Here is a 26983-nt window from a genome sequence, read left to right on the forward strand (position 1 = left end):
GGACCTTCTGTATGTCTTTGCTCCTCTCTCTCTCTCTCTCTCTCTCTCTCTCTCTCTCTCTCTCTGTCTGTCTGTCTCTCTGTCTGTCTCTCTCTCTCTCTCACTGTGTATTTCTCTTTCTTCTTTCTCTATCATTTCTGCTTCACTTCGTCCTCAGTATCGTCTACTCTCAGCAAGCTTCTTCCTCTCCTACTGCTTCTTTTACTCAGTTTTTTCCTCCTTTTCATTTTTTCTTAACTACATCTCCAGTATTATTTTAGGGTCTTAGGAATCGTCTCAATACCTTACAATCGTTTCTCCTTTATTCCTTGCCTTTTCATTCCTAACTCTTCTTTCTTTCTCCTTTTCTTCCATTTCTCTATCTATAATTTGCCTTCAACTACCTCTTCAGCATTACGTTTGAGTCTTAGCAATCCTCCTCTTTATAAATACCTACTCCTTTCGCTTTCACTCCTCGGCTTTTCATTCCTAACTCTTCTGTCTCTCTCCTCTTCCATTTTTCTATCTATAATTTCCCTCAACTATCTCTTCACCATCGCGTTAGAGTCTTAGCAATCTTCCTCTCTCTCTGTCTCAATTCCTACTCTCGTTTCGCTTTCACTTCTTAGCTTTTCATACCCGCCCTCTCTCCTTCTCCTTCCCTTCAGCCCATCTTCAACATTCCTTTAATCTCTCCTCACTCCTCTAACCTCCCCTCCTTCGCGCCCCTTCCCCCCATCACCTCCCCCCCTCAGCCCATCATTCGGCCTCCTCCCCCCCTCGTCGCAGCGCCTCTCACCACCCCTTTATCGGCACTCCAGCCTGATCTTATCTCCTTTTTTCATAAAGAAGAAATTTTTTTGATCGCGGATAGAGTGGAGAGGTCCTTTGATTCCAGATTCCCGACCACTATGGCGGTGAAGGGCCCCCACGTAACACACACACACACACACACACACACACACACACACACCTGTCTATTGATCTATCTGGTTTCGTAAGGGGCTAAGTCATTCTGGTCTCGTAAGCAGCTAAAGAAGGTCGTTAGTCTTGATTTGGGCTAAGAAACGTTGATCTATCTTGAGAGGGGTTGAGGAAGGCTGGTCTCTTGGGGCTTAGGTAGGTAGGCTGGTCTCGTAAGGAGCTAAGGAGGATGGGACGTCTCTAAGAAAACAGTGGTCTCTTTTGAGGGTAAGGAAGGTTGGTCTCGTATGGAACTGAGGAACGTTGGTCTCGTAAGAGGTTTAGGAAGGTTTCTTGAGGGTCTCTAAGAAGGGTTGGTCTCGTAAGGGGCTAAGGAGGAACGTTCTCTTTAAAGGGCAAACAAAGAAGGTCTCGTGAGGAATTGATTAAAATTGTTGACCTGAAGAGTTGGGGAAAATTGTCTCGTGTTTGACTGAGGAAAGTTGGTCGCATAAGGGGCTGAAGAAGGTCTCGTAAAGGTCTCTAAGATGTGGACTGAGTAACGTCTCGAAAGGGGCTGGAGAAGTAGGGGGTCTCTGAGGGTTGGTCTCGTCGGGGGCTGAAGAAAATGAGGGTCTTTGAGTAGTCTTGGTCTCGTTGGAGGCTAAGAAAGGAAGGTTAGGGGTGTGAGGGAGTTGGTTTCGAAAAGGGCTAAAACGGTCTCGTAAGGGTCTAAGGTTTGGTCTCGTAGGGGCTAAGAAAGGAATATTAGGGTCTGAGGGGGGTTGTTCTCGAAAGGGGCTGCAGAAGGTGAGGGTCTCTAAGGTTTGGTCTTGTCTGCGGCTAAGAAAGGAAGGTTGGTGTCTGAGGGGGGTTGGTCTCGTCGGGGGCTGAGAAAGGTAAAGGTCTTGAGGGTTGGTCTCGTCGGCGGCTAAGAAAGGCTGGAATCTCGATCTCCGCCTCAGTGTTTGCGCGCCGCGGCCGGAGAGGAGGACTTCGATGTTGACTTAGCCATTATAGGGGCGTCTTGGGCCAGGCCGAGACCCGAGACGACACCAGAAGCCACTTTCCTCCTCCTCCTCCTCCTCCTCTCTCCATTCCTTTATTCTCTCGAGTGCCTTATTTTATTTCTTATTTTTAACTTCTTTTTCTTGACTCCTTTTTTCTCCTTTTTCCTCAGACAAAAGAAAAAGAATCTCTCTCTCTCTCTCTCTCTCTCTCTCTCTCTCTCTCTCTCTCTCTCTCTCTCTCTTGAAGTCTAATCTTTGCAATTGTATTCTATTTTTTGTGTCGTTTCCTTTTTCTCCATTTATTCTCTCCATTCATTCTTTCACTTGCAATTCCTTTTACTCTCCCTCTATCAGTCCATCTTTCTATCGATCTATCTATCTATCTATCTCTCCGCCAATACTCACGGGGATGGCTGATTTAGCGTGCTGGATGGGCGTAAGGAAGAAGGTCCCATCGAGCAGAGGGTAGCGGTCGAACACAAGGAGGGGCTGGTGGCACAGCACACACGCCGTCCTGCTGGTGCGCTGTGCCGCCAGGGTGGACAGGATGAAGCAGCGGGTGTCGTCGTTGCCGTGAAGTCCATCATCCTCCATCTGGAAAGAAGAACCACAACAAGGAGCAAACGCAAGTCTCGGGTCGGCCACTTATGATAGGTTCTCAGGGTGTGCCTCATCTTGCACACATACATAGGACATACTTTACTTTACTCTGGGCTGCTGCTACTGCTGTGTTGTGAGTTCCTGGCGTGGGAGGTTAGGTACTGTTTCGTTATTATTCATGTTATTCGTGTGTGAGGGTTGAGTGAGTGTTGTGTTGTGCCGTGTGGCGTGAAGGGGAAGACAGACACCAGAGCAGGAAGTGAGGTACACGTGTTGGAGCTTCAAGTGTTGGGGGGAAGAATATTAAGCTTATCATCAGTGGTAATGGAGGAACAAATCACCAGCTCGGCCACCAGTAACCAGTCTGCCTCTCGTTTTCCGGGTCCTGAACACAAGATTAGCTATTCGTAAGTAATCTGCCGGCAGCCTTCCACTCCGGGCCCCACTTCCGCAAGACAGGTGATCATCTGGTCCCTGAAGGACAGCGATGGGAGTGAGGACGGGGGAAGGAGACAGTAGGTAGAGACAGAACATAAAGAGAAATATAAAAAATATAATGCATATATTATGTTCCCCTGTCACCTCTCTTGGTCCTTCTTCTCTAACCTCTCGTTGCTGTGTCAACCGTTGGTCTCTACGCGCGTGCCCCGCGGGGGTCAGGTCGAATCCCGGATAAAGAAAGGTGGCAGGTGGTGTGGGGCTCGAGGCAGGTGCCGTGGGCGTCGCGGCGGCCCACTCCGAGCCTCCCCCTGACCCGGCCAGCACCAGCGGAACACGGTCAGCCAGCACCCTGGGGGAGGTGGCTGACCGTTCCCAAAGGTGCTCAGTGGCCGGCAGGGTGACACTCCGAGGCGGGTGCCGTGACGCCTCCCGCCCTACCCCGGGCCCTCACAGCACGCAGAGGAAAGATAATACAGGGAAGGACGAGGCGAGGAGGCGGTGTAGGATGTGGGATTCGCCGGCAAAATTGCGGTAATAGGAACCAAGCGTGGAGCGGCCGGCAGATTGCTTCCGTCTTTCCCGCGAACAAACTACAACTGAACGAGAAAATATTACCAAGCCTGGAAATGGAAAAGATAATTCACTCTCTTTTACATCGTTGTTCAGCCAAGGCGTGGCGGCACACCCACAGCCCCTTCAGTTTCCGCAAATATTTTACTCATAAGATGTGAAGTGTTAGGAGGAGGAGGACAAGGAGGAGGAGGAAGAGCAGGTAGTGTCAACATTGAGGAAGTGGAAGAGGCTGTCAGGACGGAGTACATGAGGTTCGAGGACGTGTTATGTATCCTCTGCCTTGCCTGCATAACCTGAGTAGTGGTGCCCCGGTCAAGGGGTGAGGGTGCCGGCGAAGGAGTGCCACAGTTGCTGCTGCTGGTGACGACACGCGAGAGCCACACGGGGGGCGGGCGAATCTTGCGGCGAGGAAGGGACAGCCAGTGTGTGACAGGGAACATAGACAGTGAAGGAGGACGAGGACAAGGACTAGGAGGAGGAGGAGGAGGAGGAGGAAAGGACTTCAGGCTTCAGGACAGGGAAAGCAGTGTGTTAGGGTGTGGGAGTAAAGGGGCCGCAGATTCGCCCTTCTCATTGCGGTAACAGGAGGAGGCTGAGGGGGCCGCACGCTTTGGACGCCTCGAGACACACGCCTTTGATCAACCGGGTGAGCTGAGCCTCGTAGCGGAAGACTTAATTCGCGTACCTAACAGTTCTTGTGTTGCTTAATTAAGGAGTTGGTTGCTTTCTCTACGTGAATATAATAGACGGAGATAAACATTTTCCTTGGGTTGCCTTCGAGACTTTAAGAGGTAAATTTCTGTAGAAAATATTACTTGAAGGGGTCTGGTTGGTTCCCGGGACTGTACCATTTCCGCAAGAATGTCCCTACTAAAAAAAAATAAGAAGACTATGGAAGGGAAGGAACAGAACAATGAGGGAGGAGGAGGAGGAGGACACAGGAGCAGAGAGGAAGGGGCGGGGGTGGAGGGAAGGGTGAGGAGGACAGTGACAAGGTTGGTCCCGCTGCGAGGGTTGATGCTGGTCGTCGTTGTCGTTGCAAGCCGACTTTCTGATGGAAAGTGCTTGTTATCGTACATCTAACACCGCGCTGCCAGACGGGGGCGGGGCAAATTCTGAAGGAAAGATGATAGGCCTTGAGCACGTCCTGACCACGCCCCTTTGTCAACTTTCAGACGGCGTGGGTGTGTCCGTCAGAAAGACGAAGGGGGAGGGGTGCCTCGTACGCTGGAGGTGACCCTGCCTCCGTGCTCGCTAGCCAAGGGGAGGATGGGGAGGGGGGGGTAGGATGGAAGGGCAGGCCGACAAGAGCAAAGCCGAGGCCCTTCCAGCCACAGCTTCCATGCCCGAGTGATGCCCACCGGGGGAAGCTGCGGCAGCGGTGGGTACGGCCAGGCTCCTGCCGCGGCCCGAGGTGGAAAAGGATTGAGAGAGAATTTGCCCCTCTGGATTGCGGTAACGGTTTGAGTCTCGGGAGAACCAGACGCCTTCGCGAGGCCTTCACGCTAAGGTGATTCTGTGGCCCTGGACGCGGAGGCCAGCCTTAATAACGGGACGCCGCGGAGCAACACAACACGGTCAAGAGGAACAATGACAGCAACGGAAAACACATCGAGCCGAGGAAACACAAGACTCGCTGCATGCCATACGTGTTTACATGATAAGGCTCAGACTGGAACACCTGGAACAACGTGTTGGAATGAAAAGCTTCAGACTGGAATACCTGGAACTACGTATTGATATGAAAAACTTCAGACTGGAACACCTGGAACTACGAATTGAAATGAAAAGCTGCAGACTGGGATACCTGGAACTACGTATTGAAATGAAAAGCTTCAGACTGGAATACCTGGAACTACGTATTGAAATAAAAAACTTCAGACTGGAACACCTGGAACTACGTATTGATATTAAAAGCTTCAAACTGGAATACCTGGAACTACGAGTTGAAATGAAAAGCTTCAGACTGGAATACCTGGAACTACGAGTTGAAATTAAAAGCTGCAGACTGGAATACCTGGAACTACGTATTGAAATGAAAAGCTGCAGACTGGAACACCTGGAACTACGTGTTGGAATGAAAATCTTCAGACTGGAATACCTGGACGACTAAAGCATATCACTAAGGACGTGCAGACTCACTGACGAGGAAAAAAAAAATAGGCATAGACAGACACCAGTTCAAGGCAGTCTTCTCGCTCATAAGAAAAAAAAAAAAAAAAGTAGAGGTGAGGTAAAAGATTCCGGTAAAAGATTCAAGTGCTTAGGCCAGGCTGCTAATGGGCGTGCAGCGTCTCGTCGGCCACAACAACACGACGAAGGACGCCCGGCGCATGCAAGGCCCGGGCTGCAGGAGGAAGGTCAGAGAGGAAGGCGGACACGGCGAATAAGGAAAGTGTTTCACGCAAGGTTAGCACTGAAGGCTCGCTGGCCGACCTTGAAGGAAATGACGTCACCTCGGACTTAAAAAAACAACAATGGCTTAGCATCCTATTCACCTCTCCTTTTCCTTGTCCTGTTTACACGCTTCCCCTTTGTTGATGCGTGACTTAAGGCGTTTGTACCTAAAAGAAATAAGAGTTGGTGATCTTAAAGAGAAATCGAAGCCAAGGAAACGATTTTGACTGCAAGGCTCATGGATAACAACGTCAGTTTTTGTGATATTCAAGAGAAATGGAAGTAAGAGAGACGATTTTTACTGAGGCTTATAAATAGTGTCAGTTATTTCAATACTAGTTCGCAAAAGAAAATCGAAATGGAAATAAACGAAGCGATGAAAACGTGAACTGACTGCCTATGATAATCAGATGCAAAGGTCTAAATAAACCAAGAAAAAAAGGTACTAAAAATAATGCTGTAACGTGGAAATAAAAGGAAAATAACGTTAACAAGCAAACTAACCCACTTCCGCCAGTCCACCCCCAAAATCCACTTCCACAAGACAAAAAAAAGGGAAGATAAATCAAGAGGAAGGTCTACCTAGGAAGCGTCGCCGCGGTGTTACATGTGAACGGAAGGCGATGGGGGGGAGAAGGGGGGGAACAGGTGACCTCCCGCCCCCGCCCCCCCCTTGTTAGAACAGCCAGGCGGCGAGAGAGGGAAAGGGAGAGAGGGTGAGGGAGAGACTGAGAGATTTATAAAGTGCCAAAATATAAAGTCAGCAACCGTGATTATGATTAAGAAAGGTGTGCACTGCTAGTTAAGTCAGGTAGGTGCCGGTGTCAGTATCTTATGACTATTAAACTCATCATCATCATCACCACTCATCAGCATCATCATCATCATCATCATCATCACCAACACACAGGTAGTCTCGCGGTGGTTAGGACCCGATGCGGTGGGTGGAGTGAATCCGCAGACGGAGTTAGAGAAAGTAATATAAAAAAAAACAATAAAAAACACAATCACTGTCATCATCATCATCATCATCATCATCGCCCCAAAACAAACAATCAATCAAAACAAGATGACACAAACACAACACCAACAACAATTACTAAGAAGAGGAGGAAGAAGCTGTAGCAGAGGTCCGGAGTAGATGACCCGTTTATTCTTCACACCGAGAAGGAAGGAGGAGGAGGGAGAGGGACAGGGAGAGGGCAGGCAGTGAGTGAGTACTAAGGTTTTGCAGCGGCTATCTGGCAAAGCTGCGGATTCACTCGGGTATTGCGGTGGTGGGTGATGGGAGTGGCGGACCGGGTGCGTTAGACTTAGACTGTGACTTACTTACGGACTGTTTGACTTACTTACGAATTGACTAACTTAACGAACGGCTTAGACTTAGTGACTTATTATGAAGTGTCTGACTCTACTTACGGACTGACTGACTTAACGGGTGACTTAGTGATCGACTGACTGACTGATTGACTTAACGAACGGATTAGTGACCGACTGACTGACTGACTAACGGACTGACTGACTAACGGACTGACTGACTAACGGACTGACTTAACAAATGCCTTAGTGGCTGACTGACTGACGGATGGAGTGCCTGACCGACTTAAACTCTGACTTATTGACTGACTGACTTAACGAAAGACTTAGTGACTGACTGACTGACGGATGAAGTGGCTGAGTGACTGACTGACATAAGAGTGACTGACTGACTGCGCAAACTAAAACACTGACTTTCTTACGGACTGACTGACTTAACGAATAGCTTAGTGACCGACAGACTGACTGACTTATACGGTGACCTACTTACGGACTTAATAACTGACTAATTGACTGACTGACGGATGGAGTGGCTAAGTGAGTGCGTTACTTACAATGACTTAACTTAAGGACTGACTGACTTAACGATCGCCTGACTGACTGATGAATCGAGTGGTTGACCGACTTACACACTGACTGACTTAACGAATGGCTTAGTGACTGACTGACTGACTGACGGATGGAGTGGCTGACACTGAGTAAAGATAACGAGTGAAAATATGATAACTTCCTTATCTCATTGACGGATTAAGTGACGGGGAAACGGAGTGGCTGACCGACAGAGTGAGTGAAAAATCCAGTACTTAATTAAGCAGTGACTTTTGAGCGCCTTAAAAATAAAGAAAAAAAAGGTACATCGCTTTCTAGAATTAACATAACAAAGACATGACAACAATTTCCCCTCCCAATAATAATAATAATAATAATAATAATAATAATAATAATAATAATACCTGGTCATTGAGGTACACAGGTATATTAGTTTCTTAGTCGTATCACTCCCCCCACAGCCCTTCGTAGTAGCTCCCCCCCCTCTTCAATGCCTCGTGCTGACCCACACCGCTCAGGCAGCACCGTCAGGCAGGCTCAGTACGCGCCGGTGTGTGGCAGACGCGAAGAGACAATCGGTGACCGCGGACAGACACGGCGGCGATGATAGCGGTGGCGGTTGCGGTGGTGGTGCATGGGCGCAGGGTTGCTCTGTTGCTGCTAGTGGCACCCCTGGCCGATATTTTGTTGTGGTGGTGGTCGTGTCCTGGCAACCCCCTCCCTCAGGACACTGCTATCGTTGCCGCGCGGGCCCTTAGCGGGGGCACAAGGGGGTTCTCGACATCTGGGCAAGTGCACGCCACGCCCCACGAGACGCAGACAGAAACGCAACAAGAGAAAGACGCAGACAAGAACAGAAACACGAGGAAGACCTGAACATCATGACTACCACGCAACGATTCGGCATTTTCTTCTACTTTATCTTTTCTTTGCCTCCCGTATCATAAAAAAAAGCATACCGCCGAACATCTTGAGGCTCCCGACGCAAGTTCAGGTCAACGACGATGGGAAAGGGGGCGTGACGGCGGCAAAAAGAGCAACAACTTAAAAGAGAGAGTGTATGCATGTAGAAACAACTTATATACCAAAACGCTTCAAAAAAAAGAATGACCTAACAAGGGTATAATAAATAAATGCATGTTGACCCCTGAAGTGATACGCTACTTTACGGGAGAACCCCCAGCGACGATGTTACGGTGACCAGGGCCGGCGGGGGAGCTCTGGGGTTGAGAGAGAGAGGGAGAGGGAGAGGGAGGGAGAGATTGATTGATATACTGAATGATTGACTGACTGACTGAGCTGACTGATTCACTGATTGAGACTTTTATCCACAAACAGTATCTAAAGCTGCGAAAAAGAATGATTAATTTACTAATTAACTGACTGACTGATTGATTGATTGATTGACTGACTGACTGACTGAACGCTTTATCCACAAACAGTATCTAAAGTTGTGAAAGAAAAACTAGACAAACATGGAAGAAGAGAAGGGAAAAAGAGATTCTAAGATGGTTTTATAGCTTGACATAACACTTAAACCACAAGAGATATTATGTAATCCTCTAGACAAGAACAAAGAAGCCAAGAAAAAGAAGGGGAAGAAGCAGAGTTACAACAGGATTACACTTCAGGCACAGAGGAGGTAAGGGACAGCACTCAACCCGTAACAGCCACAATCCCTCCTAACCCGGATCTCCGTAAAGCTTCCCTACGCTGCTTCCAAGACCTCCGCGGCGACATGGCGGCTCCGGTTACCGCCCCAACCCGTCGTGCGCAGCGTACCGGCGCAAGCAAGCAACTAGACCGTATTAAGCGTTTTGTATATCACCTACCCGCTTGCCTAACTCGGTGCCTATCTACCTGCCTACCTCTGCCACACACCTTTCTCCCCAACCCACCCTCAGCTACTCCCCCACCTTGAATCTACTACCCTGGGCTAAGCTATGAGGATTGTCCGTTATAGAGATATTGCATTACCGTGGAGTGATGTAACAGTTCGTAGTAGTAATAGTAGTGATAATAATATATATATACGTTAGCCTTCGTACGCCCCAGTGTCGTAATAATATCGCAACATTGGATGGACGTTAACACAAAAGCCTTAAGGTAGAGTCGCACTTAAGGTTTCTACACCATATTCTTTCCTTGAAGCGTTAAAAGCCAGCTATATCCCCCCCCAACCCCTCCACCCGCTGCACCTTGAAACACGAGCTGGCCGGACAGACAGACACACACGAGCCGCGGGGTAAGAAAAAGAGGAATTGAAACCCATAAAGTAGAGTATCAAGAGACCTGTGCACCTTAACATAACTCTCTCTCTCTCTCTCTCTCTCTCTCTCTCTCTCTCTCTCTCTCTCTCTCTCTCTCTCTCTCTCGCCGGGCCCATAAAGCAGGCCGGTGTCTATGCTTCGTTAGGGCCAATGCCTCGCGCCTTATCACAGTCATCACTTCTGCTCCAATCTCCGGAAGCTGATCCCTGCCCCCCTAACCCCCCTTACCCTCCTCCTATATCTACACATTGCCTATCTTGCTACCATACCTCCCTCACTCCCTCCTTTAACGCTATCTCCCTCCTATACCTTTCAGTGGATTGGGAGAGGTGGATGGGAAGGGTAGGGTTGGGTGCGTGGGTGAAGGGGTAAATCTACGAAGGGAAAGGGGCGGAGTAAGGGTCAGGTTAAGGGGGGAAAGGGGCGGGGACGAGGAGAGATGAAGTGGCGTTGGGGGTGAAGGGGGAGGAAGGGGAGGAAGGGTTAGGGAGAAAGGGAGGGTTAATGTATGGGGGAGAGAGAGTTACTACGCCTATGGTCTTTGTTTATGCTCCCTTTTTTTTTCTTCTGAAGTATATGGTTATCTCTCTCTCTCTCTCTCTCTCTCTCTCTCTCTCTCTCTCTCTCTCTCTCTCTCTCTCTCTCTCTCTCTCTCTCTCTGTAATGTCGTAGCTATATATATATTTTTTTTTTCCTATTTCTCTAATCTTATTTTCTACGCCCGTTAATGCCTACGTCACTCCCCTCGCCGACCTTAATCCCTTCCTTCCCTCCTACGTTCATTCTTCCTCCCTCCCTCGTTAGCTCGTTAGGCACATTATGATCAACCTCCTTCCCTCCTTCCCCTCTAACCTTCCTTCCTACTCCAAATTTTCCTTTCCTCCCCTAACTCGACCTCTTGCTCCTACTTCCCTACTCTCATTTCCCTTCCTGCCCTCCTCCCTCCTCCCTCTCCTGCCTTAATCTGTGTCCCTGCCCCCTAACTTTTTACCCATTTCCTCTACTTCCTCAGCTTTTGGGAGAAATGTTCCCTTAAGACTTGCCGCCCGTTTCCCTTCTCCCCGGCACACACATATCGCCGCCAAAAGTATGCTTCCCCTACATCAGGTCGAGCGGGCGCCGTGCCTCCCACATCTCACGCCAGGATTCTCCACGCGAAGTTACGGCGACAGTCCCAACGCGGCGCAGACCGTTCTCCCGACCCTCCGCCTTCCCTCCCGGTTCCTTAAGGCCCAATCTCACGCTACGGATCGCTAAGAAGGCCTATTTTCTTTTCCTCGCTCCCCCTTTTTCTCGGGTTTTAGATTTACACAGTTTTCCCTCCCTCCCCATATACAAAAAGTCTTAACGAAGTCGTCGGCACCGCCCGCAACGGAGGGCTCATATTTTCTTTGCCCTAACTAGATGTTTCCGCGCGCCGCTCGGACCCGCTTCGCTGCACATCCTGGCTCGAGAAATAGGTTTCCGTAATGAAGGATCACAGACAGGTAGGGTGAAGGAGAGGACAGAAAACACAGAGTAAAAACAGCAAAGCGTTCGGGTGAAGATTTAAGGACAATGGGTCAGCGCAGAGTCGCTACACGAGTCAGTTGAGTCAAAGAAGCTACTGTAGCCACGCAGGACGGGGGCGTGAGGGAGCCCCGAGGTGTCTGGCGAGGAGCAGGCGAGACGACAGCACGGCAGGATAGGTAGTTGCAGGGTAAAGGTACACAGCTCCTTGGTCTTACAGTCGATGACGTCACACCTCAGCCGCGATAGAAGACCCAACGGGGGTGATGGTCACGGTGAATCCACAAGCAAGGCAGGACAGGGCGGCGGGCAGGGCGCTCATCGGACGTCGTGAGGCGATGTGCAGAGCGAGGACAGGGAGAGGCGTGCACGTTAAACAGGCAGAAGGACGGGCAGGAAAGGTCAAAACTTGTGGCGTGGTGAGAAGCATACTTGGTGCTGTTGTAAGTGATCATGTCGCGCAAAACATCGTAGAGGAGAACACCAAAACAAAGGCCGAAGCTACGAGCCACGCAACACATCATCCCTCGCAACAGTGGACAGCGTTAGGGTCTCGGAGGCACGCTCGGTTCAGGGTCCATCAGCCGCGTGGATTCACCAAACGATTACGGTAAAATGTTCCAAGAGCCGCGGATGTGCACGGGTGGTCGATCAGTGGGAACGCTACCGAGAGACAACCTTACTTTGTACAGAGCCACGATGCACAAGAGGCAAGAGTTTCTGGTTGAGGATGAGTTTGCTGGAAGGGCTAATAGTATGCTAATCGGAGTGGGCGAAAGAACACACAAATACAGAGTGGTGGAATACCCAGCAGCAAGTACTTAGTGAGCCAGAACAGAGGACTTAGTGACACGCATTTACAAGTGAAGATTAACACACTACAAGAAAGCCAGTTCAGGAGCAAGAGAAACACCAGTGACCTACCACAAGATGCATAGAACATACATTAGTTTTCCAAAAGCTAAAGTCATCAGTTACCTATCCAGTTAGTGTGCCATGATGCAAATACCCAATCGATAACTAACTAAGGTGGTCCCATGAATGTGCACTTCACTAGTAATAACAGCATGTGAACAACGGTCATTCACCAAACTATATATACTACGACATGTGAGTAAGCAATCGATGCATCACAAGTTACACATACCTGGTCAATATATTACAGATGTGCATTTAGCGAGTATGGCGTTGTAGTGGGGTTACGTTGCTAGCTAACGAATCATACCACAGCAAACTAGCGCTCATTAGATCAACATTAGACACGGTGAAGTAGATTACCACAAGGCACGGTGAAGCGAGCTGGCCGCCAAGGGTATGCAAGGCGGTACACGATAAATGGTGGCAGAAGCTTTACCCCGAGATCGTGACTAAGGCAAACCACAAACACAACCAACCCACAAAGCTTCAGGAGAAATCACGTGCACCAAGTTAAGCCAGTGAGACAAACGACCTAGCGAACCAATTTTACACGACTACCAACCATTAAGAAACACAAGCCTTAGTAAGTGAAAGACAAAATGCGTTCGTCTACCATGACATGTGGGTTAAAAAGCCTGTACGTGGCACCCAAATAGCAACTCCAGAAACACGGACGCTTAACAAGGACACACATGCTGATGAAGTCTTGTACTTTTGTAAGGACAGAGGACTGACTACACGGTGCTAAGTGCGGCCCTAACTCTACACAGGAAAGGATTGTTCAGTAGCTATTAAAAAAAAGGTTAGGTGTTAATACTTCTAGGTGTCAAAACATTAAAAAAAATCTTGTTAAAATATTAGTGATTTGCGACAGTAACAAAGGACGGGAGAAGCGTGTGTGCATCCATCGGTTATGAGAAAAAATAGTTCAAATGCACTCTTGAGAACAGATCTAATGCTAAACAAATAGGAAAAGGGTGGTCCTGTGCACTAGAAAACCGGTCAGAGAGCTCAGACTATATTACAGGTGGCAGAGAACAGAGCCATTACGAGATCACATGCCCAAGCTAGCGCACAAATCCACACGAGTCTTAAGTTAGAGCTTGTAAGGTGGTCCAAAACACTAGATAACCGGTCAATGAGCTCAGACTATATTACAGGTGGCAGAGAACAGAGTCATTACGAGATCACATGCCCAAGCTAGCGCACAAATCCACACGAGTCTTAGGTTAAAGCTTGTAGGGTGGTCCAAAACACTAGATAACCGGTCAATGAGCTCAATATATTACAGGTGGAAGAGAACAGAGTGTCATTACGAGATCACATGCCCGAGCTAGCGCACAAATCCACACGAGTCTTAGGTTAGAGCTTGTAGGGTGGTCCTGTGCACTAGAAAACCGGTCAATGAGCTCAATATATTACAGGTGGCAGAGAACAAAGTCATTACGAGATCACATGCCCAAGCTAGCGCACAAATCCACAAGAGTCCTAAGTTAGAGCTTGTAAGGTGGTCCAAAACACTAGGAAACCGGTCAATGAGCTCACACTATATTACAGGTGGAAGAGAGCAAAGAATCATTACCAGATCACATGCCCGAGCTAGCGCACAAATCATCCACACGAGTTTTAAGTTAGAGCTTATAGGGTGGTCCAGAACACTAGAAAACCGGTCAATGAGTTCACAATATATTACAGGTGGAAGAGAGCAGAGAGCCATTACGAGATCACATGCCAAAGTTACCGAACCAATCATCCACTCGAGTCATAAGTTAGAGTTTGTAGGGTGGTCCAAAAAACTAGATAACCGGTCAGTGAGCTCAATATATTACAGGTGGAAGAGAGCAGAGTCATTACGAGATCACATGCCCGAGCTAGCGCACAAATCATCCACAAGAGTCCTAAGTTTAAGCTTGTAGGGTGGTCCAAAACACTAGATAACCGGTCAGTGAGCTCAATATATTACAGGTGGAAGAGAACAGAGGCATTACGAGATCACATGCCCGAGCTAGCGCACAAATCATCCACAAGAGTCCTAAGTTAAAGCTTGTAGGGTGGTCCAGAACACTAGAAAACCGGTCAGTGAGCTCAATTTATTACAGGTGGAAGAGAGCAGAGAGTCGTTACGAGATCACATGCCCAAGCTACCAAACCAATCATCCACTCGAGTCATAAGTTAGAGCTTGTGAATTACTCTTAAAGCTTGTGAGTTACTCTTAAAGCAAACACACACGTACATACCCAGACGCGGATAAACACAAAGGCTGATCCAAACAAGCACTCTTAAGGTAACACAACCCATGCATGCTGACATACCGACTAACTGACTGACTTACTGAATGACTGACAAGCACCAACCATACATACGCACGCACCCACAAAAAAGCAAAAATAACAACTAGTACAGACCAAGAAGTGCTCATTGTAAAACTAAAAACACGGATGCTGCTGATTAATTAATGGAAGACACTTATGCACTAGAATATGATAATAGTAGGCCTAATAGGGAAAGGTTTACAGCGTTTAAATATAATACAAGTTTAATACAGGTTTAATTTCGACTTTTTTTTATTATTTTGGGGATTTTTATTTAATTTTCGCGGTCGGGAGGCACGCAACACTAATTGAACACGTAGCAAACAAAGGAAGCACGTCCACACATCTCATTTTCTCTCTCCCCCCTCCCCCCCCTCCCCACCCCCCTCGTTCCCCCTGTTCCGCCTCAGTAACTCTCCCTTAACGACGCTCCCTCACTTTAGCTCTTTGTCCGCTGCTAATGCTTGACTTCCATTAAAAAAAAAAAGGTTCCTCTCTCTCTCTCTCTCTCTCTCTCTCTCTCTCTCTCTCTCTCTCTCTCTCTCTCTCTCTCTCTCTCTCGTCGTTTCCTATGCGTCCTCTCATTTTTCTGTTTTTCTTTCCTTTTTGTTTCCTCCTCCTCCTCCTCCACTCTCTCCCCTTTTCCTTTTCATCTTTTCTTTTATCTTTGTTATTATCTCCCTCCCTCCCTCCCTCCTCTTCTCCTCCTCTTCTTTCTTTTCGTTCTCTTGTGTTTTCCGTCTTTGTACTCTCCCCCTTCCGTCATTCTCGTTTTTGTTGCGCTGTTCCTTCGTTTAATTTTCCCTTCCCGTCCCTCCCTCATCATCCTCATCAACATCAACATCATCAGGAGTCACCCGCGTTGCACTCGTCCGACGGAACAGGAAATGAACAGCGTAGTCATAACCTAACCTCGCTATGCCAAACGTGTTCATTACGTGTTGACAAAAAAATAAAATAGGAGAGTTGTGGTAATTATCTCTCTCTCTCTCTCTCTCTCTCTCTCTCTCTCTCTCTCTCTCTCTCTCTCTCTCTCTCGCCGGTAGAGATGTCACGTCCAGTTGTCACGAGGCGGCGAATCGACCGTCACTTCCACAAGCTTTCTGTTGCGCCTTAGGGAGGGGGGGAGGGGGGGGCGGGGGAGGGGAGGGAAGGGAAAGGGGGGACACCACTACCTCTACCCTTTGAAATGAGGAACCCGACAGCGGTGGTGGTGGTGGTGGTGGTGGCGGTCCTTAAGAAACAACAAAAAATAAGGACTTCGGAAATATAATAAAAACAGTAAAGTAAATAAGTAAACCAACTCAACACTCGTATACTGAAGGTAATAAAAATGAAAAGTAAATTCACAGGAAAACGTCAACTCCCTTCCCCCGAAAATTGGAAACAAAACATTAAGGAAAAAAAGTACAAGCCAGAGAGACTTGCTGACACTGAAGAGGAGCAGAGACAACAGGGTGAGGAGGGAACCATTGAGTCTGGGTCACTACGTCCTAACTTACAACTAGAGATTATTGCTTTGGTGTGTGGCTAAGCGCTCTAAAGTATATATCTCACACAGCACAGAGGGCTCGCAGCACGGAGGCAGGGAGAAGGCACAGCGAGGAGCAGAGGTTGAGGTTGAGGTGCTGGCAGTCATCACTCATCCCGCCCGCCCACCCCGCCTAGCCGCGGCCCAGCATGACCCTCCACTAGCGACGAGGAGGAGAAGAGGAGACAGGAAAGTGGCATGGAAAGAGGGAAGAGGGAGTGTGAGAGAGGGAAACGGAAGGCAAAGGAATAGGAGAGAGTGAAGACGTCATCGGTGGAGCAGCGGCGGTCAGGGGGCAGCCGGGCCGAGCGGGGGAGACAGGGCGGGCAGCAAAGGGTGTGAGTTGGTCACTGGCACGTGTGTCGCGGAGACGGTGGCCTCGCGGGGGCGTCAGAAGGGGGCGCTCTACCCTTCGTTCATAAGCACCTCCCCCTACACTGTGACGCGGGGCTGCTCCACGCGAGGCGAGGGGGGGCTGGTTTCTTGATGCCTTTTAGTGTGGCATTGAAGGGGTGGCCGCCCCCTGCCCCTTGTGGAGTAGCCCCGCGCCAACACCTGCACGCCTGACCTGACCTGAGGGTCGTGTCGTGCCCCCGCCCGCCACGACCGCAGGGCAGCTGGGGGCGCCTGGGGCAGTCGACAGGCCCTGCTGGACGTGGCGGGGCGGGGCGTCATGCGAAGGGAGTGGGGAGGGGGAGAAGGGTCGGGGGAGGTGCCTGTGTTGTGGTGGTGACGGCCGGAACGCGACGAAGGGACAACAGCACGACAACACCGCCACAAAGGCCTCGACTCGCTACGCTATACGCCTCACCCACGCCACACTCCTATATAGTGAAATCGCAGCCCACGCGGGACAAAAAACTCCTAGAGGAATGGCGCTTCCCGAAGAATAATTACCAAATACATAAATATTTATAACCTGAAACTAGGGGGCCCCGGCGGACCAATAGAAGATACTTTCCCCTGATTACAATACCTGCTTGCCCCCCCCCTCCCCCCCTCCCGCTCCACCCACCCATACCTTCCACGAAATCGTCAAAACAGAACCCATAGAACTGAGAACCCCTTTCCCGTCCGGACGCGCGGCGCTCAACAAGTCACTGGCTCGCCATAAAAGGGGATGGATGGCCGCGTAAATCAGGCTCAGATATAATAACGGCAGCCACTCCGTCGCCGCAGGAAGGTCGGGGCGACGTAGAGGGGAAGTAGCTATCGTTTTTCAGCATTTTTCCGTCCAAATGGTAACTGGTCTCTTCTCGCCTGACGACCTACACAGGAAATTGGGCCATAACCTCATCAAGAAGGAAGTGGAGGAATGATGTTAATGTGCAAGACGGTAGAGAGACGGGACTCGCATCTTTCTGGGTGGCGCGTAAAGGCAGTGCTGGCCTCAGGAGTGAATGAAAAGGTGCGCTGACGTAGTGTTTTTTAGACGAGAATCATGTAAATGTGGAAGAGGTTAGAGAGACGGAACTTGCATCTTTCTGGGTGGCGTGTTAAGCAGTGTTTGTCATAGCAGTGAATGAAATAGTGCGCTGAAGTAGTGTTAATTTATTTTTAATACAGAAAATGGAGTCCCTATGTAGTATTTTTTAAGTGCGATAATTATGTAAATGTGGAATAGGTTAGAGAGACAGGACTCGCATCTTTCTGGGTGGCGTGTTAAGCAGTGTTGGTCATAGCAGTGCGCTGGAGTAGTGTTGATTTATTTTTAAGACGGAAAATTGAATGGCCTTATGTAGTATTTTTAGTGCGATAATTATGTAAATGTGGAAGAGGTTAGAGTGACAGGACTCGCATCTTTCTGGGTGGCGTGTAAAGCAGTGTTGGTCATAGCAGTGAATGAAATAGTACGCTGGAGTAGTGTTAATTTATTTTTAAGACAGAAAATTGAATGGCCTTATGTAGTATTTTTAGTGCGATAATTATGTAAATGTGGAAGAGGTTAGAGAGACAGGACTCGCATCTTTCTGGGTGGCGTGTAAAGCAGTGTTGGGCTCAGGAGTGACTGAAGAGGTGCTTAAGTAGTGATATTTTTAAGACAGAAAATGGAATGTCTTCATCAACCGTAAATAATGAAGTGTGAGATGACGTTAACTTTCGCCAAACGACCAATAAAGACGCAGAGAAACATGGCGTAGAGACATTATTATACTTTTATAAATGAGTTATACACAAAGTGAGTGGCGTAACTCTACCTACTCAACACGTTACAAACTTTCCTCATATAGCGATGAAACATTCTATTTTTAAACATTTACGCGCATTTACTTCCTACGTGAATATAAGTGACGAGTTTGTGATGTAGAAGTTTCTGGTATATTAAAAAAGTAACAATGCTTCGTACAGTTTCCTATGAGTAGATAAATTATTGCTGAAAGCGTGTACATGTCAACGTGGAGGTAAAATATGAGACCTTTTTAAACATCTAAGCGGATTTATTCTCTATGTGATTATTAGTGACGATATTTAGTGATGTAGAAGAGTTTCCGTAATATTAAAAAGAAAAACAATGCCTGGTACAATTTCATGGAAGTAGATAAATCATTGTTCAAAGCGTGTGGACGTCAACGTGGAGAGAAAATATGAAACCCCTCTTTAAATATCTAAGCGTATTAATTCCATACGTGATTATAGGTGAGGATATTTTGTGATGTAAAAGCCTCCGGAATATGAAAAAAGAAAAACAATGCTGGGTACAATTTCCTGGAAGTAGATAAGTTACTACTGAAAGCGTATAGACGTCAACGTGAGGCAGACAATGGGCGGGAAGTGAAGAGATAGTCGGAGTAGTTCCACGAGCGGCGGTGAGCGAGTCGCGGGTTCCTGGAAGAAGCCGCGCGCTGCCTATCGGGTCCTCGGCGGCCTGCAGGCGGGGAGAAAACTTTCCGGGCCACGGCGCGCCCTCCATGAATCTTCCTTGGCACGTGGCCCCTAATATATATGGCGAACCCTTAACAGAATTTCTCACACTACGGAAAAATTTATCTCTATATTTTTTTTCATCCCTTCTGGGGGCGCGAGACTATAAATTATTAATATATATTTCACACGCATCAAAGGATAGTGATATATGACCCTGTCTATAGGGCGTAAATTCCCATAATGCAACATTTATATCTAATAAACGGGGGCATGAGGGTGATCTACGAGTCAGGTACTGCCGGGGAAAAAACTGTATATGCGCTGCGGCCGAAACCCATTAAAATGCTGCTGAATAAAACATGACCGTATATCAAAACGCGGAGAGTGAAGAAAGTGAAGCTGACTGATCGCTGAGTCTTGGCGGCGAGGCTGACTCTATCGTCCTAAACCTGGAGGCAGACTGACATTGGTGGCCTTACCGTCAGGGGTGAAGTGTGACCTCCATACGCCGAGGACTGAAGAAACCTGAAAACTTGCTGATCAAAGAAACCACAGAAACATTTACCAGAAAGTGAAATAACATTGTATATAACTTTACCTGTGTACCTCACCTGCAATATTAGAAAGTCAGGGCATTAGGAGAGAACATCATTAAAAACAGATTATGGAAAGGAAAATTCAAATGAGGTGTGTGTGTGTGTGTGTGTGTGTGTGTGTGTGTGTGTGTGTGTGTGTGTGTGTGTGACTAAATCTAGAGCAACACACAATGTCTTTTTTTTTTTTCTCCTGAGTCGTGGCTGCAGACCCTGACTCGCGCTTGTTCCGTGAGGGGAGTAATCAAACTTTTTTTTTTTTTCTTTCACCAAGTCGTCTTATGTATTTATTTGAGCTGAGTTCGTCTTCCTCCTCCCCGGGCGCTCGCGCATCACGCTCAACGCAGGGTGGCAGCGGCCGACTACTGTTCAGCTTTACAACAACATCAAAGGTTACAGCGTCATCATTACAGATAGGAGAGTACACGTATTACAATGGCGAGATATCACGTCTCACAAGGTCTTTAGTCTTACACGTTGTACACAGTGAATGCTTTGTCACTACACACGCGTCGCACAGAGAGCAGCACGCGTGGACAAGTGAGGAACCTACGTACACAGGGCTGATGAGAGCTACTTAGTGTGAACATGAGACACGCGGCGCACACACCAGGACACTGAGCTGTGTGCTGCGCTACACAGAACATGGGCACAAGGAGCAAAGAAAATGGAACTGGGGTGGTAATAACAAGAATAAAAACCAGTAATAATAATAAGGATAATAATAAAAAATAATGAAAAAACAAAAATTACATGAAACTCAAGTAAAATTATCCAGTGAAAATAAGAGGTAATCAAATTAATACTTAGGTGAATGGGAAATAAATGTGAAAGTAATGGGTGTATGAATCCCCGAGGCAGGGTGTTGGGGGGTGAAGTAAGCGGATATTGACTGATTGGCGCACGGTGCCACCTGGAGGACACCACCTACCTGCTTCCTGCACCTGGCCCGCGCTCGCTACTAGACACGGCGCACCTGTCGCCTGCCTCCGTCTGGCCTGAGCTAGCCGTGAGCACCGCAGGGCGTGAGTCTCGCGGGGCGCGGGGACTCGGGAGTAACAGACAGAGAAAAAAGGGTACACGAGGAGGGAAGGCAGGGTGAGGGGAGGCGGTGAGGGGAGGTGGGAGGAGGGTTACCTCAGGACACGGGAAGGGGTAGAAGGGTAAGGGGGTTGGGGTTCAGGTACAGCAGAGCGAAACGTAGAGGAGGGGAAGGTAGAGGTCAGAAAAATTTTACCTACCTTAACACCTTACTAAGACTCGCAATGTATTGACGCGTTTGAGTGTGTGTGTGTGTGTGTGTGTGTGTGTGTGTGTGTGTGTGTGTGTGTGTGTGTGTGTGTGTGTGTGTGTGTAGTTCTGTTTAGTTTAGGGGTTTTTTTCGTGTGTGTGTGTATGTGTGTGTGTGTGTGTGTGTGTGGGTTTGCACAAAGCTGAGTGCCTCGTGTCTGAGATGGTTGTCGTGGCAGCGTTGTACTTTGTTTGTTAGTTAGTTTGGTGACGTCTTAGCGTGTGTGCGTTACGTTACCTGAGTGTTACCGTTAGAGTGGTCTGGGCGGCGGTACCGTGACACAGAAGTCAATGAGAGCATGGAGCGAGGAGTGGCATGAGCGAACAAGCATCTCATAATGGGACGGTGAGAATGAGAGGTACAGTATTATGCTCCAAGTGTGATAGTGACACAGTGAATCTTAACTCATAGTGAGCAACATGAGAGGTAATGAGATGTACATAAGATCAAAACATTTACAGTTTAAGTGAACATTAACACTGGTCTTCAACAACCACTCTTACAACTTGGGTTTTGAGTGCCGCTGTGGACGTCGTGGGTGGACGGGTCTTGTGGCGGGTGACGGTCGGCGGGGGTCTTGCGGGGCCTGGACGGGCGGGGGGGTCGGCCGCCTACACCTACAGCACCGCGCCCGCGGCTGTACACCACCGCTCGCCTCACACCACATCTGTCACTCTTGAGAGTTTATGGAGCGTCTTAGTGCGGCTTTCTTAGCTAGCCTCTTGTTGTGACAACTGAGGGAGGGTTTTCGTGCGAGCCTATACCGCGGGGGCGTCTCGGCCTAACACGGCTTCTGCAGGTGTGTGTATGTGTGTGTCGCCTCACAGAGTACTGCGGCCCCTGTCCCGCCGCGACGGACTCCGCCCTGACAGCTGCTCCACGGTCCTCCCGCCGACGGCTGAGGCGGTGGCCTGCACACGTCCCGCCCGGGCTGGGGCCGCGCCAGGTGCCTCGGCTACGTCCCCGCGACGCCCTAGCTACACTCCCGTGGCGCCGTGGCTCCTGCCGCTTAACGACGACTGTGACGGAGCACTAACACTCTGCGGCCTCCACGCGACCTGTTTCACTTACTCACACTAGGCCTTGCTGAGGCGTTTCTTTGACTGACCAACTTCTCTGACGTTACTGTTGATACCTGTGACTGGTAATTGTCTAAGCTGCACTTAGCTATGTCTTTACTTGCTGATCGTCTGACTTGCACATCAAAGTTACAGGCGTAAAGTGGCAACACTTTGACAAGAACAAACTCATGGATTGATGGATCTTCGGTACCGTGAAGTGGATCACTGTCTTGAGACTCTTTAATATCACAAAAGTTTACTCTGAATGCGTTGGCAGCGCTATTATGGCGGCGGCGAGGTACCCAGAGCGGTTCAGCCCTCGAGCAGGGCGGCGCGGCCGGGCGAGGCACCCGAGAGGGACGAGGACACAGCGGCACGACTACCCGTGCGGTGCCTGTGCGGAGCTGCGTGAGCAGTGACGTGCTTAATGTGAGCTCATTCTTGAATATTTCACGGTTAAATGTATTAAATATACTTACTAATACAACAGTACACATACCTAAGTACATATACACATTCTCAAAACCACATGCATCCATGCGTACAGACACAGACACAGACGTGCACCCCTTCACTTGTCAATTCATCCATCCGTATATACATATGTACAAACATATGTACATACAGTCTTACACACATACACATATAAGTACGTATATATATATATATATATATATATATATATATATATATATATATATATATATATATAGATATATATATATATATATATATATATACACACACATACACACACACATACATATGTAGCTATGTACGTAAATACATGTATACATACATACATACATACAACAAACATTTACATTCACAGTGGTGTCGTGTGAGTGTAACGTTGCAGTGTGAGGAACACGTGGCCCGGACACTGTGCCGCCCCTCGCCTGGACGCCGGCTGCCGCCTAAGTGGCCCCCACAGCGCGCCTCCCTCGGCCACGTCTGCTGCCCAGAATTTCCCGAGAAAGTATTTTCTCTGCTACAACTGTAACCATAAATCGCAATGTTTCCATCTCGCCCTTCCCTCTTCCCTTCCCTAGTGATGTTGCGCAAATTCAAGCTGTTCCCCTCAACCCAGCGTCGCCAACCGGCCTCATCGTCATCCCCATCACTGCTTCATCTTCATTTACGCCTCGCACCTCCGGCAGCCTCAAAGCAAGGAACAAGTGACACGTTAAGAGCAACAACAATCTCCAGGCGTCGCGTCCCTCTACTCACCCTGACTCTCAACGACCCAACATAAAGTAGCGACCGTGAGTGAAACCTTATACCTCCTTCCCTCCCTCCCTCTCATTCCCTCCTTCCTGAGAGGCGCGCGTCTCCCCCACACGGTTGGTAACGCTGATCGCCCTCCTCGCGGCCTGTCACATAAACAAACTCCTTAGTTGTCGACGGAGCCATTTTTTCCGAGGTTATTTTTCGCTGCTACACACCACCACCTGGACGCTGCTACTCCCCCTGAAGAACCCCTCGACCCCACTACCCCCTCCCCCTCCCCCGCCTAACCTGACACCGCGCGATACTCGTACTCCGGGGACGCCGCTGCAGCTACTACGCAAACGGTGATGACGCAGAAGAAGGCGCAGACGGAGGCAATCGGCAGCCTCTTGCACCGGCCGTTTTAAGGGTCATTTCACGGCTTAATTCACCGGGGAAACGGAACCTTATCGATTCTTATCGCTACGACGAAGAGTTTCTGCTCCGCTACGGCCTATGGGGAGAGAGAGAGAGAGAGAGAGAGAGAGAGAGAGAGAGAGAGAGAGAGAGAGGAATAGGTGGATTACGTATCAGCGATCAGAAAGACGGACAAAAGAGGGAAGAAAAGGGAAAGAAAGAGAGTGCAATGAACGGCGGGCCTCCTCGTCCACGCGTCCCATCAACTACTAAGTGAGGAGGGGAAAAATCTGGCTAATGTATTCCTTTTTTGGCAGTGTTCGCGATACCCCCGGCTGATAGGCCTATAAAATCACCCTCTACGCCTTCCCCTCCCCTCCTCCCCCCCGAACAACGTATCCCGCAGAAAACTTGTGCCAAATGACGCCCTTCGCCCCTCCCTCGGGCAGATCAGTATTGGGGAAGAGGAGGGGAAGAGAGGAGGAGGAGGGAGGGGATGGAGGGGGATATATTGAGTCCTCGGCATCCTGTTCCTCATCCGTTTTACGCCCACGATGGAATTATCAGGGAATTTGGAGTATTTTTCATTTTCTTGAGGGTTATTGGGGGTGCAGAAGGAGGAGGAGGAGGAGGAGGAGGAGGAGGAGGAGGAAGAAGAACTAATAGGGCACAGACGCAGGGAGGCCGAGACACAATTTTTTCCTTGGGACGTCTTTGAGGCTTGCGTTCTCGGTGATATTGCTCTGTTTCCTGTTTGGTCGCCCGCAGATCCCGGATTAATACGAGCCCGCCGCCGGTGAGAATGAAATCGAAGACGAGGGGACAACGCAGGGGGAGCTAGATTTATACTTTCTCGTTTCGTCCTTTATTTTTTTGCGAGGGATGGGAAGGATGGGAGGAAGGGGAGGGGAGGGGGGGGGGGGTAGAGGAGGCCCGAAGCGATTTTGGCACGAGGCGAGGCAAGGCGAGTCTGTCCGTTCGTTCGTTCGTCTCCCTCTGTCTTTTCTTCTTTTATTCTCTTTTTATCTTCCTTTTCTGTCCCCTTTTTCATTTTCTTTTATTTCGTTCGTTCGTTCCAACATGTCTTTTCTTTTTTTATTCTTTTTTCGTCCTTTTCAAGTCCCCTTTTTCTTTTTTCTTTTTTTTTTTTCTTTTTTTTTGCGACGCCACTCCCTTCCCTCTGACCCTTTCTAGGCGGCAGTTCTCTGTTTCCCTTTTGTCTCCTTCCTTCTGTAATCATCCTTATACTTTTTTTTTAATCCTTTTTTTCCTTTTATTTCGATTCGCGGGTTCCTACCGTCTCCGTCTCCTTCCTCCCTCCTCCTCCTCCTCTATCTCCTTTATCTCTTTCTCAACCCATTTGTTCTGCGTTTTTTTCCCTCTCGCTCTTATCCAGACCCTGTTTTAATCCCTTCATTACGTACTTTTAACTCTTCTTTATCACCCAGTTCTCCATTCGTTATCGCGGCTTTCTTTAAATGATTCTGGCACGCATTACTTTTAAGTCTCATTTATCTTCTAGTTCTTCATTCTTTATTACGGGTCTCTTTAACCCTCCCTTCCTCTCTGTCTTTTTTTTTCTTCCTGTTTTACTTCTTTTCCTTATCTCTTTTTCGTTTTTCCTTCCTTTTAAATGATACTGATTCTGACACATTTCTGGCATCCTCTTCGATTCCCTTCTACTGCCCACAACCCTTTCTAGACAGCTTCCCCTTACTCTCTCTCCTTCACGTAACCCTGCCACCCACAACCTCCCACCCTCCCAATACACACAACCCCCACCGCTAAAAGCCACCGTTCGTAATGGGATGACGCCAATCCAATTTGCAATTCAAAACTCCCACCTCTGACGACTCCACCGCATCCCACCTCTCATACACACATACACACGTGCACTCCACAAAGACGCCTATGGCATTTTCTCTCTCTTTTTCTTATGTGTCTCTCTCTCTCTACGGTTTGTAATCATCCCTATCTTTCCCCTCCTCCTCCCCCTCTTCTTCCTCCCCCCCGAAAAAGTTGCACCTAAGCCTCTATCCAATTATTATTTGTATAGCAATCTCATTTTCCAAGACAAACTCGGGAGGTCGTGAGCCCCACAATCTCTATCTACTCTACGGCGACGGCGCTGGAGGGGGGAAAAAATTATATACGAAAAATAAACTTAATTTGATCAACGCGCTCGTACCTCAGACACAAACACGCACACACACACACACACACACATATATACAATCTCTCTACTACTACTACTACTATGGCTGCTACTACTTCTATGCCTACCGCTCTCGCTCCCCCTTTTCCCCGTCTCCCTGCCTGCCTACCGAGCTTCTTAATCTCCGTGTTTATGATGGCAGTAACGGCGACGTGATCACATATGTCAGCCCTCACTCGTTACACATATTCTTAATGACAGGAGTGGAGAGGGTGCGCACGAGGAGGAGGAGGAGGAGGAGGAGGGGTTGGGAAGTTTAGGTGAAAGGAGGATAAGAAAGTAAGGACGAGGAAAGCATCAGTAAAGAGAGAGAGAGAGCTAGAGGGAGAGAGAGGGAGAGAAGAAGGGGGTTATAAAGTCTCCCTGTCACTGCCTCGGCCCGTTCCTTCTCCCTTTCTCCCTTTCCCCCCTCGCCATTATGCTTCGTCTTCACAACAGTGTTTATCTTAATGGCTATCAATGGCCTTTGTTGGCAGTCGCTGAACGCCCCGTGGCCAAGACCTGCGGAACGGTCCACAAAGAACGCCCTACCCCTCTACCTCGTTCTACCTTGCAACTGAGACTGACTGACTGGCTGACTGACCTACCTTAGCAAAACTCTTCTTACCCATATTCCTTCCTTTCCTTGTTCTAATTCGCAACTGACTGACTGACTAACTAACTGACTGACCTAACTTACTAAACCTCTTCTTTCCTATCCTCCTTTGCAACTGATTAACTGACTGACCTACCTTACTAAAACTCTCGTTACCTATTCTCCCTTTCCTTGTCCTACCTTGCTACTGACTGACTGACCGATCTATCTCTACCTATCTTAATCTGTATCCTCCTTTCCCTTCGTCTCCTCCCTTCGTTTTCACTGTCATTTCACTCCTCTTTCTTACTTCAGCATCGGTCTTTCTTACACTGACTGACTAACTGACTGACTGACTGACTGACCCCCTTGACACTACCTTGCCTTATCAAACCAGCCCTCTCCTCCTCTCTCCTTTCCTTGCCATTTCACTCTTCCCTGTTACCCC

At 48.6% G+C, this 26983-nt stretch overlaps 1 protein-coding gene across 14 annotated transcripts in view; it reads right to left on the reverse strand.

Annotated features, from left to right (window-relative positions):
* The window catches only part of LOC127006963 (headcase protein-like), a 124787-nt gene that overhangs the window by 40922 nt on the left and 56882 nt on the right, over positions 1 to 26983 (reverse strand). For all 14 annotated transcript variants that reach the window (XM_050877390.1, XM_050877383.1, XM_050877392.1 and 11 more), the window contains exon 3: positions 2298 to 2486. In XM_050877390.1, the coding sequence (XP_050733347.1) occupies positions 2298 to 2486 (189 nt within the window). The remainder of the gene's footprint in view (positions 1 to 2297; positions 2487 to 26983) is intronic.

This window comes from Eriocheir sinensis, chromosome 34 (assembly GCF_024679095.1).
Source record: "Eriocheir sinensis breed Jianghai 21 chromosome 34, ASM2467909v1, whole genome shotgun sequence".
Lineage (NCBI taxonomy): Eukaryota > Metazoa > Arthropoda > Malacostraca > Decapoda > Varunidae > Eriocheir > Eriocheir sinensis.